The 18,930-nt window shown below is 50.4% G+C and overlaps 1 protein-coding gene across 1 annotated transcript; it reads right to left on the bottom strand.

The window, feature by feature from the left end:
• On the bottom strand, nt 1-11,443 carry MFSD3 (major facilitator superfamily domain containing 3). The gene is made up of 5 exons (XM_066625993.1): nt 10,359-11,443; nt 7,361-7,508; nt 5,934-6,040; nt 1,994-2,103; nt 1-594 (listed from the first exon to the last, which is right to left on the bottom strand). The coding sequence occupies exons 1-5, from the start codon at nt 11,029-11,031 to the stop codon at nt 421-423; spliced, it is 1,212 nt and encodes a 403-aa protein (XP_066482090.1). The 5' UTR covers nt 11,032-11,443; the 3' UTR covers nt 1-420.
• Nucleotides 11,444-18,930: the final 7,487 nt, after the last annotated feature.

Raw genomic sequence — 18,930 nt, forward strand, 5'->3', positions numbered from 1 at the left:
TCAAGGGTGGCAGTTCATACAGATGCATACACACATGTGCACGTGTGTACATATAAAGAGAACTTGACCAAACATACACAGAGCAAGATGTGAGGTGCTGCTGCTCCCTGGCTGGAAAGGGCCTGTGATCACAAAGCAGGCAGTTTAGTGGTGATTCCTACCAAGAAGGGCCAGGGAGCATGACAGGAATGCTTCATTTAGAGAAGAAGCTGCCAAGTACAGGGTGCCAGGCACTCTGTGACATCTTTTCCTTTCCCATTTCAGCTGCAGCCCTGAAGGGCCCTGGACATCCCTACTCCAGGCCCAGGTCTCCAAAGACACTCTGCACCTTACTTCTTGTCCATGTTGTTCACTACCATACGGGGAGGTAGGGCATAAATAATGTTGACCCACCAGATCACATAGGCGATGCCGTGGCAGTCATACTCTAGCTGGTGCTGCTGGCAACATATATAGAACTGAAGCAAAGGAAAAGGTGAGGAAGATGTAGAAGGCATGGAAAAAGCCCAGCCAGTCCACCAGGCTCCCCACCACGGCGCTGAACCCCAGCTTGCCCAGCACTTCCAACGTGGCTAGGAAGCTGTAGTGCGTTGCCTGGAGGAAAAGGAGGAATAACATGAGCACAGCAAAGAACAAACAGGACATTACCACCACCCCTAGCAATAACACAGGGGCCTTTGAGATAAAGCTTTCTGCTGGTGGGAGGGGGCTGAGAAGGTGCTACTGCTGCCAGCACTCATCAAGGTCCATACCTGGTTGCTTGCTTGGGGTGGGCGCTCAGTCCATGCATCTTTGGGAGGGATGGGCCTGTGCAACCTGCCACTGGTTCTTCCCCCTCCCCCTGACTGGAAGAAAACAGACCTTGACTCTTCCCTAAAGCCAAAGGCAGGGAGGGAACCAGCATGTATGGTTCTGACTTCTCCTTCCACCTCATCCCACCCCAAAGACATTCCACAAATTCAGCCCCTAAGGAAGTGAACTGATGTTTTTCTGACTGGCTGCTGGAGGAAAGAAGTTGGGAAATTGGGAAGTCGCTGCTCCTGTGATGCAGGAGTGATGGTGGTTGTGGGTAATTTTTTCTTCCTTCTCCTCTCCCAGGGCTTGGAAGGGCAAACTACTTGGCAAGTTCTCTCCCCACCCCCGCACTACAATGCTACTAGGATAAACGGTGGTCTCAGGCATGCCTACCTGTTAGAAGCTCAAAGGAGCACAGCAGCTGTTGATGGGTCAGCAAGACCACAGGACACTTCCCTTTGAGAGAAAACTGCCAAACCCCAAGACCCAAGACCAGCTGGTGCCATGTGTCCAGTCTCTAATGACAACTAAAATCTCTCCTCACCCAAAATAAGCACCATGGGAAACTAAGGGAAGATCCAGCTTCCAGTGCTGGTTCCATTATCGCAACCGTGATGGAGAGAGCATGATTACTAAGGTGTGTGATGCACTTTGCACGTCCATGTCAAGGGCTCCACTGGTTTGCGTCTCTGCGTGTCTTAAGGCATAATCCTAACTCATTTTCCAGCACCAACATCAGGGCAATGCAGCTCCAAGGTAAGGGAACAAACATTCCCTTACATTGAGGAGGCCTCCATGAGTGTCACCCAAAAGCAGAATGCAGCACACGTCCCATTGGCACAGCTGTGCCAGTGCTGGAAAGTGGGTTAGGATTTGGGCTTTAGTGGCTCACAACTCCCTGGGCACAAGGCAGGAGATTCACAAGACAGCCTTTCAGATACTGGCTCAGGGGGGAAGCTGCCTTCTTGCTCTGCTTGTGAGCCTCGCAGAGGGTTCTTGCTGGCAGTGCTTGGAAACTGGCCCCTGCATGGGGTGGGAGGTCTAACCATGTGGAGCAATGGAAGCGATCCAAGTGCAAAATCTCTCACCCTTTCCCCACTCATTGAACACTTTTCCTGGACTAAAGGATGGTGACAGTATTAAATGTCAGAAAATAAAAACAAGAGCTCTGGGTGATGGGAGCCAGTCCAAGCCGTACCTGGATGCTCTCCTCAGCCTTCTGTGTGCAGTGCATCATGATGCTGAACGTCACTGTCGTTATTGACCCAGCAATTAAGTGCTGAATGCAGATGCTCAGTATAGCAGCCACTGCAAAAAAACACAGGAATTAGTGAGCCGAGAGGCAGAAGAAAGGGGAAAGCACTTGTCCAGTTGATGGCAGCCTGAACAAGTTGTGGCCTGAAGGGGGCAGCCCCATTCCCACAATGCTGCACAGAATTGAGAAGCTGGGCCAGAAGATGAATGCCTGGGGAACAAGGTTTTGTTGCCTGGTAAAAAGTGACTTTCTGGCCCTCATTACAGGACCAAATCTGCAGGCAGGGTCTGCAAACTTCTCCTATAGTAGATGGCAGAAGCATTCTATGCTTGGGATCATTAGGAAGGGTATTGAGAACAAAAAAGCTAATATTATAATGCCGTTGTACAAATCTATGGTAAGGCCACACCTGGAGTATTGTGTCCAGTTCTGGTCGCCACATCTCAAAAAAGACATAGTGGAAATGGAAAAGGTGCAAAAGAGAGTGACTAAGTTGATTACGGGGCTGGGGCACTTTCCTTATGAGGAAAGGCTACGGCGTTTGGGCCTCTTCAGCCTAGAAAAGAGATGCCTGAGGGGGGACATGATTGAGACATACAAAATTATGCAGGGGATGGACAGAGTGGATAGAGAGATGCTCTTTACACTCTCACATAATACCAGAACCAGGGGACCGGGGATAAAATTGAGTGTTGGGCGGGTTAGGACAGACAAAAGAAAATATTTCTTTACTCAGCGTGTGGTCGGTCTGTGGAACTCCTTGCCACAGGATGTGGTGATGGCGTCTAGCCTAGACGCCTTTAAAAGGGGATTGGACAAGTTTCTGGAGGAAAAATCCATTATGGGGTACAAGCCATGATGTGTATGCGCAATCTCCTGATTTTAGAAATGGGCTATGTCAGAAAGCCAATGCAAGGGAGGGCACCAGGATGAGGTCTCTTGTTATCTGGTGTGCTCCCTGGGGCATTTGGTGGGCCGCTGTGAGATACAGGAAGCTGGACTAGATGGGCCTATGGCCTGATCCAGTGGGGCTGTTCTTATGTTCTTAACTACAATTCCCAGGAGGCCTTGCAGGTCTCTTGTTATCTGGTGTGCTCCCTGGGGCATTTGGTGGGCTGCTGTGAGATACAGGAAGCTGGACTAGATGGGCCTATGGCCTGATCCAGTGGGGCTGTTCTTATGTTCTCTGCCTCTAGTTACGCTTTTTGTCCCTAAAGGGCTCCCCGACTTTCCCCAAAACTCACACACACTCTCTCCACCATTACCAAAGGATGCAGTGATGGTGCTCCCCCTTTCTCTATTTCTCCCTCTATCCCTTCCACTTAAGAAAAACCTCCAAAAAAAAATAAAATTTTATGGTTATCATCTGATCTGAATCAGGTTTGTTCCCCTATGTATTATGGTATTTTTCCTTCCTTTGCCAGTCGGTATTCTTATTTTTATTCTCTTACGGATCCCCTCGAGAGGAGAGCTTTTATGTTAGCCCGGCTGAATATCTTCCCTTCTGCAGTGTTGAGCAGTCGCTACTTGCAGATACCCTTTGATCAAAGGTGTTGTAACCATTGTGGCATTGAGCCTGATTCAGTTATTCATTATCTCTGCATCTGTCCTGCGTTTTGTAAGCTCCGCGTTTTGTTTTTTCAAGCTACTCTGGCCCCTCCCATTTTCTAGCAGCATTTCTTCTACACGACTTTTCGCAAGAAACAACATCGCTTGTTGCCAAGTTTCTTGCAAAAGTTTTTATCTTTAACAGTTTAAGGTAGCCCTGATTGGTATGTTGAGTGTGTACTTTATTTGTGGTCTGTTTCTTGTGTCTTGTCAGTGGGCTTATTGCGACCGTGTATTTATTTATTTATTACGTATGCCAATAAAGGTTCTAGGAATTCGGAAATTCGAAAAACCTCAGTATAAGAAAACTCAGAATGGTTTCCTTGAGACACTTTGAAATCAGTTGTGGCAGTAAGGTTGCATGGCCAAGGAGACTGGCTGTCTTGTGGATTGGTTGTTGATTTCCTCTGGGTCCAGCAAGGACAATCATCCTGGCCAGCTCCACTAGGAACAGCATGCACCAGCCAACTGGGCATTCAAGACCACCTGACCAGGTTGGAGGACAGGTAGGAAAGTCAAGGTGATCATTAATTATCCAATCAGAAGGGCCAGTGATATCAACCTGAGCTTCTTACAACCAAACCCAAGGATGCTTGGGAGTGTCTGGTTCAGCTGAAGCAGAGGTCATGTTTGTGTGGTCAGGAGGTCTGGTCTAGAGGGTAGAGCCTCCGTCTGCCTGAAGATAACATCCACAAGGTCGCCAGTTCGAGGCCACCGGTACCGTGCGACCTTGAAGCAGCTGACAAGCTGAAGCCGAGCCATTCCATCTGCTCTGAGTGTGGGAGGATGGAGGCCAGAATGTGAAGCCAGATCGGAACGAAACACCTTGAATGTAGTGGTTCTTGAAAGAAAGAACCTTCTTTCAAATTGTAAAAATCCCTATTTAATAAGGGATTTAAATAAAAGCCTGCCTATGTAATGAATAAAGTCTTGAATAAAGACCAAGAAAGGCGGTATATAAATACCTGTTAATAATAACAATAATAACAATAATAACAATAATAATAATAATAATCTCACCCACCTCCTGAGGATCAGAGGGTGTAATGGACTTGAAGTAAGGACAGCCAAGGAATACTGGGACATTATGGGACTTTATTTTTGCTTCTCAGGTTGCCTGCTTGCACGGTTGCTCCACATTCCATCTGGGCACTGCCAACACCCAAATCTTAACCTGTTTGTCTCGCTTTCTTGCTTGTCTTACATCACCCTCCTCCCTGGTATTTTTAAAAAAATGTTTAACTCTTTGCCTGACTGTGGTTGGTTAAACTCAGAGCCTGCTCTAATCCTCAATGACCCTGGACTAGGTGCTATTATTAGTTAAATTTGGGGGGGGGGGGACTAAGTTACTGAGAGCAAGTCCTCTGAGAATATCCTGACCATGCCTGGTTTGTCCTCATGATGGCAGTGGAATCCAATTGCCCTGGCAGAGGCTGACCAGCTCAAAGAAGGGAGGGACCAGCACTTGGACACTCCCCCCCACCCATCACCACAGAGGAGGACAGGGTTCCTGAGAGAAAATGTAGTACAGGCTGAGGAAAAGCTGCACACCTGATAAAATTCTCTCCCTTCACAACCACACAGGATCAGACCCATCATCCTTTGCAATAGTCATTCTAATGTAGCCCCCTCAAGTTCTGCAGATCCAGGGCCGCAAACAAGGCAGAGCTTTCATATTTGCATGATTCTGATGCAGAGGACTTGGAACTCCTGGTGCTACTTTGTTTGCCAATTTGTTTCTGACTCAGTTCACAGTCCTATCTTCACAGACCAAAATGGTTTGGGGCCTGCGTCCCTTAAGGATCACCTTCTCCCATATAAGCGCCTCTGTAAGCTGAACAGGTGCCAGAGATACATATGGTACATATTAGGATCAAGATCTTTTTGGTGCCAACTCAACTTCTATGAATTCTCTGTTATCAGAGACCTGTCAAGCTCCACTGTGTGCCATCTTCTGGGGGCTCAGCCTTTGGTGGGTGATTTTTGTAGACTCCTGGTCTTTAACTTACATTTTTTTCTCTATTAAGAAGATTGTGTTAGTTTTATGTTGCTGGTCTAACAATCTGTTTTTTGGTTTTCTGTTTTAGTTCCCTGTATACTGCCTTGGGCTACCCTCAAGGTAAGAAAGATGGAAAATAGGTGTTTTTGAATAAAATCAATGTTCAGGGGACATACATCCTGAATCCAGCTCAAGCACAGACCTCAAAGAAGCCCTTGTGGTACCACACCCTCCAGGCAGGACCAGCCACTTCTGTGCTGGGCTGGCTCCACACACCTTCAAAGATGAACACACTGTCTTTGTAGATGCCCATCAGGAGTATCTGGAAGGTCAGGCTGCAGCAGCGGAGCATCAACAAGGCCTTCAGGAGGGAGAGTGGATGCCTGGTAGAAGAAGCCAGAAAGAAGGGTTAGCATGGAAGGTAGCAGAGTCTGGGAACAGCCACATCAGAGCAGCGTCCCAGGGCAGCAAGTGTGTGTTTGACTGAAGGTCAGAAAACAAAGAATCAAGTGCAGATCAGGCCAACTGGAGGAGGTGGGGGGTGGTCAAGGACCCAGATATGCACATTCCAGGGTAGATGATTTATGTCAGGTAAATGTCCATGGAAGGGCTGAAGGACACAGAAGAGGTCAGTGCCACCAAGCTCTGATGCAGATGAGACCAGCAGCCCCTTCCCGTTCAGACACCGCACAGATATGAACACCACCTCTGTCACAGCCTCCTGCTGCCTAGCAATACCACACTGATGAGCAGACACCAGCACGAGGACCAAATGCCAAGTTTGTCCTGGCAAACCAAAGCTGGAGCAGTCCTTCCCAGCAGCACTTCCAGCAGAAACATCAACATGGAATGGCATCCTGACGTCAGCATGTCATCACTGTGACATCGGTGTGCCACTCGTGCAATGCCCATGCATCATGACTGTGATATCAGTGCAGCAGTACCAGCATAGGCTGAGGATAGAATGGACCTGGTGTTCATACCTGCAAGACTGAAAGTGCCCATCCCCAAATGGAGGCTGCTCACAATCACAGCCTCCCTCCAGAAGCAGGTGCTGATTTTCTCCTGCAGGACAAGCTCTCTTCCCCCCCCCCACCCCCACTGCTCCTCCACTGACACAGGCACCAAACCTTTTTCAAATTGAAGCCTTGCATGGCTGGTGAGGGGAGTGCTGATGCACAAGAGTTCCACAAACCAGTATGCAAAATCATTTGCAGCTTCTGCTGGAAGAACCAGTTGCTCTAAGAAAATCAAGGTCAAGTGCAGCTGAACCTCTGTTAAGAAGGGCCTAGTGCAGGTCCCAGACTGTTCAGCACTCAAGACAGGTATGTCCTTCTGGAGCCTTAGAGCCTCTGAGCTCGAAGGAGCATAGAATCACCCAAGGCAAGGGAGCCAGAAAGTGGTCTGCTTCAGCTGGGTGCACTAAGAGCATCCAAAAGTTCGTTTTGATTCCCTTTTCACAAAATGCTTCTAGTGGAAAGCAAGCCAGGAATCTGTGATCTCTGCCGGGACTTATTGTGAGAGAATGAGAAATGGCAAGATTTGCCATCTCCTAATTGTGACTCAGTGGTGCAAAACATGGCAGAAAGGAATGGCACAAAGGAAAGTAAAGATATGCAGGTCATGTGGAGCAGGCCGAGATCCGATTTAATGGATGGTTGACTATGGTACAGCTGCAGCGGACACTTTCAGTGATCTATTACCTCTGCTTGGACATCAGGTGGCCCCCCAGCGAGGAGCCAGCAATGGAGAAGAACATGGCCACAATTCCATTCCAAAAGCCAAGCTTCTGTGGAGAGAAGTAATGGTCCAGAAGGAACAGGGGGAACATGGAGGTGGACCCTTGTTCACCTGCAAGGAGAATGGAGGAGACTCAATCGCTAGTAGGTAGTTTTTTTAGTCATGCTCTATAGTTTTTTATACTGCATTTTTAATGTATGTAAACTGTTTTGATTTACTGTGAAAAGCAGCTCAGAAACCTGGTAAACAAACAAAATTAGTTCCAAAAATAACACGGCTATTGCAATGTGTGAAATAGTATAAGAACATAAGAACAGCCCCACTGGATCAGGCCATAGGCCCATCTAGTCCAGCTTCCTGTATCTCACAGCGGCCCACCAAATGCCCAGGGAGCACACCAGCTAACAAGAGACCTGCATCCTGGTGCCCTCCCTTGCATCTGGTATTCTGACATAACCCATTTCTAAAATCAGGAGGTTGCGCATACACATCATGGCTTGTAACTCATAATGGATTTTTCCTCCAGAAACTTGTCCAATCCCCTTTTAAAGGTGTCCAGGCCAGTTGCCATCACCACATCCTGTGGCAAAGAGTTCCACAGACCAACCACACGCTGAGTAAAGAAATATTTTCTTTTGTCTGTTCTAACTCTCCCAACACTCAATTTGAGTGGCTGTCCCCTGGTTCTGGTGTTATGTGAGAGTGTAAAGAGCATCTCCCTATCCACTCTGTCCTTCCCATGCATAATTTTGTATGTCTCAATCATGTCCCCCCTCAGGCGTCTCTTTTCTAGGCTGAAGTGGCCCAAACGCCGTAGCCTTTCCTCATAAGGAAGGTGCCCCAGCCCCATAACCATCTTAGTCGCTCTCTTTTGCACCTTTTCCATTTCCAGGGCAGGGCAGCGTATGCCCTGCCAGGTGCCAGGAATGTGCATTAGTGAGAGGGATGCACGCTCCTTCCCCTAACAGAAACTTCACTCGTAGAGACCTAGGGTTGGGAGCTGAGCCTGACAGGTTAGACCAGGGGTGTCAAACATAAGGCCCAGGGCTGGATGCGGCCCGCAGAAGCTTTTTATACGGCCCTCAGGCTTTCAGCTGCTGAGTAGTGCTGAGGTGTTACTGCCGAAAGGGCAGCCCACATGAAAATTGGGCTCTCCCATATCTTGAAATATGATCAGGATTCATATATTTTCTCTTTTGCTATTTGCAGCTAATGAGTTTCTAAGTGAGAAAAAATTGTTTATTTTTGGTTATGACCTGTTTAATGACATAACTTCTTGCCTAATGACATCACTTCCGGCCCTCAAGCAAGCATCATGAATGCTATGTGGCCCTCCATATGAAATGAGTTTGACACCCCTGGTTTAGACCTTCAGTAACACAATTAGCAGCAACATTTAAAACAAAAAGACCTCCTCAAAAAGCAAAATCAGGGACAAGGCAGAGTAATGCTTTGCCAGGAACATGTGCTTGCTCTGATTCCCTTCTTTCAATCTGCTTTTAGATTAGAACATAAAACATTTCATCTTCCTTGCACACTGTAATTAGTGGTGGGTGGGGTTACGATCAGGTTTGGAATCAGGAAAGATCACAGCAATATCAGGACCTGGTGTGGGAAGAGAAAGACTGGGGTTTATGTCTACGGGCTCACTTCAGGTCCCAGAAAGACTGGATCAGGCGATTCATAATTATTGTCAGAGACCAGAAAACCCTAAGAAGCACCCAGACAGAGCACACAAGTCAGTGAAACTGTGCTACTGCTGCTTTTCCTCTGCTAAGACTCTCAAGTGACTCAAAGCAGAGCTCAGGATAAGGAGGAAGCATCAGAAAAGGTGCAGTTTTTGCACGGTGTGATCACCCTGGAGACTGACCCTGGAGACTGGCGTCAGACACATCCCCCCTCCATCTTCAGAAGCCAAGAGACGACATCCCTGCATCACATGTCAATCATACCTCTGCCTCCCCCCAGTGGCCAGAGGGCCAGAATGGGCTTCTTTCTCTCTGAACAATTGGGCAGAAATCCTGTCCAAGCAACTGGACACCTATAGTACTTCCAGAATAGCAGGGCTCTTGTTTTGGGTTCAAGCTGGCAATCCAGGCCGGCTAATAGACTAAATGGGCAATGTGTGGCACCTCAAGAAAAACCTGGCCAACCAACTAACACAGCCACTCTCCTCCTTGTCATTGTCCCCCTGCATCCAGGCACCTTCAGCAGGGTTTGGCCCCTTCCAGTCACAGTATGGATATGGCTTCTCTAAGGCCATTTTCTTTAAAACTATGGTCTATCTCTAGTCCCACTGTCATCTCAAAATACTACAGCTTTTTTTTTGAAGCAGCAATGGAAAACTGCTGCAACTTTTAATTCCTTCACTGCTCCTGGAGAGCTGTCATTTTATTTAAAAGGGGGTAGGAAAAAAATAAAAACCCCAAACTGGCCCAATACTACAAAGGATCCCCACTATTCATCAATCACTATTAATTCCTATATTGCATGATTTTTATGTTCCCCCACTGAAAGCACATCATAGTCCTCCCTCATTCAGGTGGGCACATGCATAAAGCTTGGAGGGAGCTGGGGGTTGGACAGCCATTCTCAACGGGACCTACATAACCCCCTGAAAAGCCCTGCCACATATGAAGGGAGCTATTGATTGAAACTACAAGAAGGAAATTTTATGTGTATCTGTTCATGTTGTATCCTTGTTTGACAGGGGGGCCCTGGAATCTGAAAAGAGCACTTAAGGGGCCATAGCCAAAAAGAGTTGAGAATGTTGGACTAAATGATGTCCAAGGTACATTCTAACTCATTCTGTGATATGACTTTGCTGAACCACACCCCTTACCCCACAACAACATGAAGCAAAAGTTGAGAACCTTTTCCCCTACAAAGCACTGGCTACCCTATCCACTAGGGTGTCTCACCCACCAGCAAATTCTGCAGCTTTTTACTGTGAGGACTCACCCAACTTATAGATGAGAACAAAGCCAGCAGTCCAAGCAGTACCCGGAACACCAAAAAGCTCTCGGAGGATGTGCCTGGGGTTTAAGGTCCTGTCCTTGGCACGGCTTTCCGAAGAAGAATGTCCCGGTCCTAGATCAGAGTTCCAGATATACAGAACGGCCAGGGCATAGAGGATGGTCAGGTACACAAAGAGGGGAGCCCAGCCCAAGTAATGGAGGAAGGTGAGTAAGCCCCCTCCTGCTAATACAGAGCCCAGTTTGTAAGCCACCACCTGGATGGTGTTGCCATACCCAACTTGGTCCTGCCCAAGCAGCTGGATGGCCAGCCCGTCCACCGCCACATCCTGGACAGAGGCAAAGAGGTTCATCAGCAGGAGGACAGTGGCTACAGGAAGAAAGTCTACTTCTGGTGTCAGGAAGGAGCAGGTCAGGCAGGCCAGTACCAAGCCCCCAATGGTCAACAGCAGCCATGTCTTCTTGGTGAAATACTGGTCCACTATCGGTGCCCAGACCACCTTGAAGACCCAGGGCAGGTAAAGCACCTTAGCCAGGCTGATCTTGCTGAAGGAAAGGCCCACCGTTCGGAAGTAGATAGGAAGCAGTCCAGACTGCAGCCCGTACGGTATTCCTTGGATAAAATATAGCAACCCAAGAAGAGGATATGTAGCGCTCATCCTTCAGCAACTGGCCATCAACCTTCAAGGAATTCAAAGACAGGCAGGCAGGCAGGCTTAACGGAATGGACACAGTCTGGTTAGGAAGGCACCCTTGTATAGATCTGGTGGAAGCAAACATGTGAGGTCATGAGAAAAGAAGGCGTGTCCTTCAGCGGCTGGGTCCGTTATACTACACCACCAAAAGCCACAGGCTACTGATTTCCCTTTCTCTGTCCAGCAGGCACAAGTCTATGATGTGGCAATAGAACAGAAGAAGAACCCATCACACAAGAGAGCAGCTCTGGCATTTTTTTGCGACTATGGCACTGTTAGAGGGGTAGGAAGATTCTCCAGTGATGACATGATGCTACCCTTCCAGAAATCACAGATGGGGAGAATCCGGGATTCCCTTCAAGAGACATAAGCATTGGGCATAGTCCCCTGGAGGCCCAGAAGAAGACTTCTTCTCTTTCTGAAGGAATGCAGAAATCATCTACCGACACTCCTATTCACAGGTGCACAGCCTGTGAAAGGGAGAAAAATAAAAGGAACGTTACTGGAGCAAAATAAAATAGAAAATGACATCTGCAGATACAAAGAATAGGTGGGGCAACATGGCTGGGGGCAGTGCCCCATCAGCCATGTGGCCTGGGGTCACTTGCACCCGTGGACCCCCAAGCTACACCACTGATCAAATGGGACTTACTGTATATACTCATGTATAAGTTTTTTTAAAAAGCCTAAAAATTAACTTTGACGGCCTGGGTCAACTTATACACGGGTAAATAAAGCTTCTGAGAGCAGCTGCCTGGTAAGGTGTGGATGGAACTGGGCTGAGAAATAGGACACAGGCAGGGGGGGAAGAGTAATTTTACTTACAAGTAATTATTCAGAGGCAGCAACAAAAAAACTAGTCACTTTAGCTTCTTCTCCAAACAGGAAGAGAAGTGAAGGTGCTTATGGGAATTGTAGTTCTGTATGAGTTACTATTGTATTGTATTGGCAACCTTCAGTCTCGAAAGACTATGGTATCGCGCTCTGAAAGGTGGTTCTGACACAGCGTCTAGTGTGGCTGAAAAGGCCAATCCGGGAGTGACAATCCCTTCCACACCGGGAGCAAGTGCAGTCTGTCCCTGGTCTGTCTCCCTGGCTATGGGCCTTCCTTCTTTGCCTCTTAGCCTCAGACTGTTGGCAAAGTGTCTCTTCAAACTGGGAAAGGCCATGCTGCACAGCCTGCCTCCAAGCGGGCCGCTCAGAGGCCAGGGTTTCCCACTTGTTGAGGTCCATCCCTAAGGCCTTCAGATCCCTCTTGCAGATGTCCTTGTATCGCAGCTGTGGTCTACCTGTAGGGCGCTTTCCTTGCACGAGGTCTCCATAGAGGAGATCCTTTGGGATCCGGCCATCATCCATTCTCACGACATGACCAAGCCAACGCAGGCGTCTCTGTTTCAGCAGTGAATACATGCTAGGGATTCCAGCACGTTCCAGGACTGTGTTGTTTGGAACTTTGTCCTGCCAGTTAATGCGTCGGAGGCAGCGCATGTGGAAAGCGCTCAGTTTCCTCTCCTGTTGTGAGCGAAGAGTCCATGACTCGCTGCAGTACAGAAGTGTACTCAGGACGCAAGCTCTGTAGACCTGGATCTTGGTATGTTCCGTCAGCTTCTTGTTGGACCAGACTTTCTGTGTAAGTCTGGAAAACGTGGTAGCTGCTTTACCGATGCGCTTGTTTAGCTCGGTATCGAGAGAAAGAGTGTCAGAGATCGTTGAGCCAAGGTACACAAAGTCATGGACAACCTCCAGTTCATGCTCAGAGATTGTAATGCAGGGAGGTGAGTCCACATCCTGAACCATGACCTGTGTTTTCTTCAGGCTGATTGTCAGTCCAAAATCTTGGCAGGCCTTGCTAAAACGATCCATGAGCTGCTGGAGATCTTTGGCAGAGTGGGTAGTGACAGCTGCATCGTCGGCAAAGAGGAAGTCACACAGACATTTCAGCTGGACTTTGGATTTTGCTCTCAACCTGGAGAGGTTGAAGAGCTTTCCGTCTGATCTGGTCCGGAGATAGATGCCTTCTGTTGCAGTTCCAAAGGCCTGCTTCAGCAGGACAGCGAAGAAAATCCCAAACAAGGTTGGTGCAAGAACACAGCCCTGCTTCACTCCGCTTCGGATGTCAAAAGGGTCTGATGTGGAGCCATCGAAGACAACAGTGCCCTTCATGTCCTTGTGGAAAGATCTGATGATGCTGAGGAGCCTGGGTGGACATCCAATCTTGGGGAGAATCTTGAAGAGGCCGTCTCTGCTGACCAGGTCGAAAGCCTTTGTGAGATCTATGAAGGCTATAAAGAGTGGCTGTCGTTGTTCCCTGCATTTCTCCTGCAGTTGTCTAAGGGAGAATACCATATCAGTGGTGGACCTGTTGGCTCGGAATCCACACTGCGATTCTGGATAGACGCTCTCTGCAAGTACCTGGAGCCTCTTTAGTACAACTCGGGCAAACAGCTTTCCTACAACGCTAAGGAGATGCCGCGGTAGTTGTTGCAGTCACCCCTGTCACCTTTGTTCTTGTACAGCGTGATGATGTTTGCATCCCTCATGTCTTGAGGTACTCCACCTTCTCTCCAGCAGAGACAGAGGATTTCATGCAGCTCAGTGACGATGATCTCTTTGCAGCATTTTAGGACTTCAGCAGGGATGCTGTCTTTTCCAGGTGCCTTGCCAAAGGCAAGGGAGTCCAGGGCCACGTGAAGTTCTTCTAGGGTTGGTTCACTGTGAAGCTCTTCCAGCACAGGCAGGCACTCAATGTTGTTCAGTGCTTCTTCGGTGACTACATTTTCTCTGGAATATAGCTCAGAGTAGTGCTGCAACCAGCGTTCCATCTGCTGCGCCCGATCCTGGATGACCTCGCCTGTGGCAGACTTCAGAGGGGCAATTTTCCTCTGTGTTGGACCTAGGGCCTGCTTGATACCATCATACATCCCCTTGATGTTGCCCGTGTCAGCTGCTATCTGTATCTTGGAACAGAGCTGGAGCCAGTAGTCGTTAGCACATCTCCTGGCAGTCTGTTGGACTTTGCTGCGAGCAGTTCGGAGGACCTGCAGGTTGCGCTCACTGGGACAGGCCTTGTATGCTGCTTGAGCTCTCCTCTTTTCCTCAATGACTGGTGTCAACTCCTCAGAGTGGGCTTCAAACCAGTCTGCCGCCTTGTTGGTCTTCTTGCCGAATATGGACAAGGCGGTGTTGTAAATGGTATTCTTGAAATGCTCCCATCTGTTGGATGCGTTTGCGTCGGCCGGGCCTGGAAGAGATTCCTCAAGCGCTTGTGCAAATTCCTCCACTTTTCTCTGATCCCGGGTCTTGCTGGTATCAATGCGAGGTCTTCCTTCCTTTTTCGTGTGATACAGTCGCTTTGTTTGCAGTTTCACTCTGCTGCACACCAGGGAGTGGTCAGTGTCGCAGGCAGCACCATGATAACTGCGTGTGATCTTGATGCTGGGAAGGCTGGAGCGTCTGGTGAGGATCAGGTCGAGCTGGTGCCAGTGCTTTGATCTTGGATGTCTCCAAGAAACTCTATGTTGGGGCTTTGTGTTGAAGAACGTGTTGCTGACACAGAGACCGTGATGACAGCAAAACTCTAGCAGGCGTTGGCCATTTTCGTTCATCCTCCCAGTGCCAAACTGACCTAAGCAAGTGGGCCATGAACTGTTATCAGCACCAACTCTAGCATTGAAATCGCCGAGGATGAACAATGGCTCTTTTACAGGGATTTTCTTGACAGTGGTGGCCAGGTCATCATAGAATTTGTCTTTGGCTTCTGCTGGAGACGACAGAGTCGGTGCATAAGCACTGATGAGAGTGACAGGTCCTGCTGATGACTGGAGCTGCAGGGACAAAATTCTCACTTCCCACAGTAGGTGGGATGATGGATTTCAGCAGGGTATTTCTGACCGCAAAGCCAACGCCATGTTCCCTGGTTTCGTTTGGTGGTTCTCCCTGCCAGAAAAATGAGAAATTTCTCTCCTTGACAGATCCGGAATCTGGCAGCCTAGTCTCTTGAAGGGCGACGATGTCCATCTGCAGTCTGCTCAGCTCCATGTCGATGACAGCTGTTTTGCGTGCGTCGTCTATTTCTTGCAGGTCATCAGAGAAGCCAGGTGTCATTGTCCTAACGTTCCAGGTGCCCAGCTTTAGGGCAGTAGTTTTCTGTTTTCTGTTGCCTGGTGCAGAGTTGTCGATCCGCTTGTCGGTTTTCACCCTAAACCCCACGCACCCCATGAGGTTAACGGACCGTGGCGAGGCAACACCTTACTGGCTGGGGTAGTTCTGTATGAGTTACTATAATGGAAGCACAACACTGTACTCAGTACAAAGCCTACAACTCCCATAAGCACCTTCATCTCCCTTCCTGCTTCAAAAAGGTTAAATGGCTCCGTTTAAATCTTTTTTTTTTTTGCTGCTGCCTCAGAACAATTCCTGGTAAGTCATTTCAAAAGAATTTCACAGTTTTACCCCTGACGTCTCTGCACATCATACAAAATTCTAGAATTTTTGGCTCAACCCTGCCCTCAATTTTCTGTGCGATGGGACTTATAGGCGGGTATCTGCAGGGCATCTGAGTAAATATGCATATGTGCTGTAAATGATTTTGCAGAAAGTCTTCATCAGAGGCTGGAACCCTGCCAGAGTGGGGTTAGACCCCTGGATAGCATGTGAATAAGAGAGAAGAGCAAATCCCTTGCATTTATCTCCACCACATAAGCAGCTGAAGTTGGAAGCAAGGAGGCGTCCTCCTGCTTTGTGCTTCTCTCTGCCTGTTTTCCTGAAGAAACTGGGTTTGGATTAGATGGGAAAGATGGGAAGCCCAGACAGAGAAGGCTTCTATTATTTGTCCTGGAAGAGAAGCTCCCATTGACATCTCTTTGCTTATGAGAGCAAAATCCAATCACCTTCTTTCCCATTCAATTACTGGGATGATCCATGTTCTCCAGTACTTAATATATGGGATCCTAACCGTAGTGATCCGGTTCTCTGTTTCGCATACGCTACTAGAAATGGAGCGGAGTAACATATAGGCTAATGGGTTCTGAGCTGTCCGAGACAGGAGAGAGATCTTGGGGTCCTTGTGAGAGTGTCATCCCAATGTGCAGCGGCAGTGAAGAGGGCTAATTCCCTGCTTGGGATCATAAGGAAAAGCATTGAGAATAAGACGGCTAATACTGTAATGCCATTGTATAAATCAATGGTAAGGCCACACCTGGAGTACTGCATCCAGTTCTGGTCACCAGTCTCAAAAAGGACATAGTAGAGATGGAAAAGGTGCAAAAGAGAGCGACTAAGATGATTACTGGGCTGGGGCACCTTCCCTATGAGGAAAGGCGTTTGGGCCTCTTCAGTCTAGAAAAGAGGCGCCTGAGGGGGCACGTGATTAAGACATAAAAAATCATGCAGGGGAAGGATAGAGTGGATAGAGAGATGCTCTTCTCCCTCTTACACAACACCAGAACCAGGGGACATCCACGAAAGTTGAGTGTTGGGAGAGTTCGGCAAACAGAAGAAAATATTTCTTTACTCAGCGTGTGGTTGGTCTGTGGAACTCCTTGCCACAGGAAGTAGTGATGGCATCTTGCCTGGATGCCTTACAGAGGGGATTGGACAAATTTCTGGAAGAAAAGTTCATTATGGGTTACAAGTCATAGTAGGCATGTGTAAGCTCTTGGTTTTAGAGGCAGGCTGCCTCTTAATGACAGATGCAGGGGAGGGCGCCAGGATTCAGGTCTCTTGTTATCTGGTGTGCTCCCTGGGCATTTGGTGGGCCCCTGTGAGATACAGGCAGCTGGACTAGATGGGCTTTGACCTGATCCAGTGGGCTCTTCTGATGCTATGTTAGAGTTAACGTAGCTGCATTTTCTGCTTGACGACTGTCATGCTCCAGATTCGTCCTTGTGCCAGGCCCCTGCCACATGCCTGTCCTTGCAGCGAGGATCCCTGCTGCCTCTGCAGCAGCCCGCCTGAAGCCGCCTGCCAGACTTCTGCCTGTGAGAAGTGTGCCCGAGGCGGGAAGGCTCCGCTGCACTTACTCAGGAGGAGCAGCGCCTCAGAGCCGTCCAGGAGCACTGGTGCTGCCTGCCTGGGTGCCTGGAGCAGTGGTGTAGCCAGTAATAATAGTTGGCAACCTTCAGTCTCGAAAGACTCTGGTATCGCGCTCTGAAAGGTGGTTCTGGCACAGCGTCTAGCGTGGCTGAAAAGGCCGATTCGGGAGTGACAATCCCTTCCACACTGGGAGCAAGTGCAGTCTGTCCCTGGTCTGTCTCCCTGGCTATGGGCCTTCCTTCTTTGCCTCTTAGCCTCAGAGGGGATGCAAAGTACTGTGTCTGTAGGCGTGCAAGCACCCCCCCTTCGGAGTCATTCTGGGGGGAGCAAAACGGAAGCGCACACCTGGCTCTGAAGGGGAAGGGCCCTGCAAGACTCAGTGCTCTGCAAGACTCAGTGCTCTGCCCCCCCAGCTATGCCACAGGCACCAGGTCCCGTCTGTCTGGGCAGGCTGCGGAAGCGGGGGGGGGGGTGACTGAGCGGGCGGCTGACGGACGCCCCGGCCTCGCCTGGGGCCCGCGCTCCGCCCCTCTGGCTCTGCCACTGGCACTGCCTGCCTCGCACCTTCAGCCTCGCCCCCCCAGGCCACGCTGCTGCGGGGGGCACAGACCGGCCCGGCCTGGAGCGCGGGGCTCCTGCCTCCTCACCGGGGGGCGCCCCGCCTCAGACGCGCTCCCCTGCAGAGAGGCGGCGGAGGCCCAGAGGCCAGGGCAAGAGCGCCCTCCAGGCTCGTGGCTCCCAGGTATGCGGCACGTCGGCGGCGGCCGGGCCGGACTTCCGGTGGCTGCCGGAAAAGCCCGCAGCCCGTCTGGCGGGGGGCGCTCTGTCCCGCGCTCTCTATGGCGAGCCTGTCACGTGACAGAGACCGCGGCGCGAGGGCTGGCGCTTCAGGGCCCGTCACGTGCCACCGACCGTTAGGGCGGGAGGCGGCGATTGAGCAGCGGGCGCGGGGCCGTCACGGGCCTCGCTTGAGGAAAAGGTTCGGGGTGGCCGCCTGGCTGCTCCAGGACCAGGAACGAGAACCAGAAGGGCCCCTACGGCTGGAGCAGGCCGAGGCCCCCAGACGCCCGGGGAACGCGCAGGAGCGGTGGCGTAGCGGGAGGGGTGCAGCAGCCAGTGCCTCAGGGGGCGGGCGAGCGCCCTCCCTTTGGAGCCACTCCGGCAGGGGAGCAAGAGGAGCCGTAGGGCGCAGGCCCCACTGGCTGCTGCGGGGGCTCTGCGCAGTGCTGAGTGGCTCTGCCGCCACTGGCCCCTTTGCTCAGCCAAGCCCTTCCCCCTGCCCAAGGTGGCTGGGCGGTTCTGGGCCCCAGCAGGCACTCCCCCCCCCCCCGCCTGTCTCCTCTGCCCTCTGGCACACCTGAGGCTGCCTCTGCCACGGCACAGTGGTTGAAAGCCGCTGCCTCCAAGTGTGGTCCCGGGGGAGCCGTGCTGCTCACTCCTGTGGCCGGCGTGGTCTCCAGCAACTACCCCACAGAGCCGGGCGCAAGGCTGCAGCCCTGACCTGGAGGTGCTGCCGCAGCTCCCAAGCCCTCCCAGCCGCCCAGTGTGCGCTGGGGCATCTCTGCTCCCTGTACGCTATCTGCTGGGTTCTCGTGACCGTGCGCGTCCTGACACAGACGGGCCATGGAGGGCGTCCCTGGGCCGTGCAGCATGCACGAGCAGGTAGGACAGCGCTACAAACAGCAGCAGGGCCAGGCAGGGTCAGCTCGTCAGTATATCAGCGTGTTGTCAGTTCTCAGATATACGCACGAGCAGGTAGGACCGCCACGAACAGCAGCAGTGCCAGGGCCACAAAGCTCAGACACGTCCAGCCATCGAGGGGTGCAGGCC

Source organism: Tiliqua scincoides, chromosome 4 (genome assembly GCF_035046505.1).
Source record: "Tiliqua scincoides isolate rTilSci1 chromosome 4, rTilSci1.hap2, whole genome shotgun sequence".
Classification (NCBI taxonomy): Eukaryota; Metazoa; Chordata; class Lepidosauria; order Squamata; family Scincidae; genus Tiliqua; species Tiliqua scincoides.

Bases quoted from the DNA above. Each gene is read 5' to 3' on its own strand.
- MFSD3 (XM_066625993.1), bottom strand. From the start codon at position 11,031: ATGAGCGCTACATATCCTCTTCTTGGGTTGCTATATTTTATCCAAGGA. The intron at 7,509-10,358 runs GTGAGTCCTCAC...TTCTCCTTGCAG, and splicing joins TGTTCTCATCTATAAGTTGG to GTGAACAAGGGTCCACCTCC. The intron at 6,041-7,360 runs GTAATAGATCAC...TTCTTCTACCAG, and splicing joins CACCTGATGTCCAAGCAGAG to GCATCCACTCTCCCTCCTGA.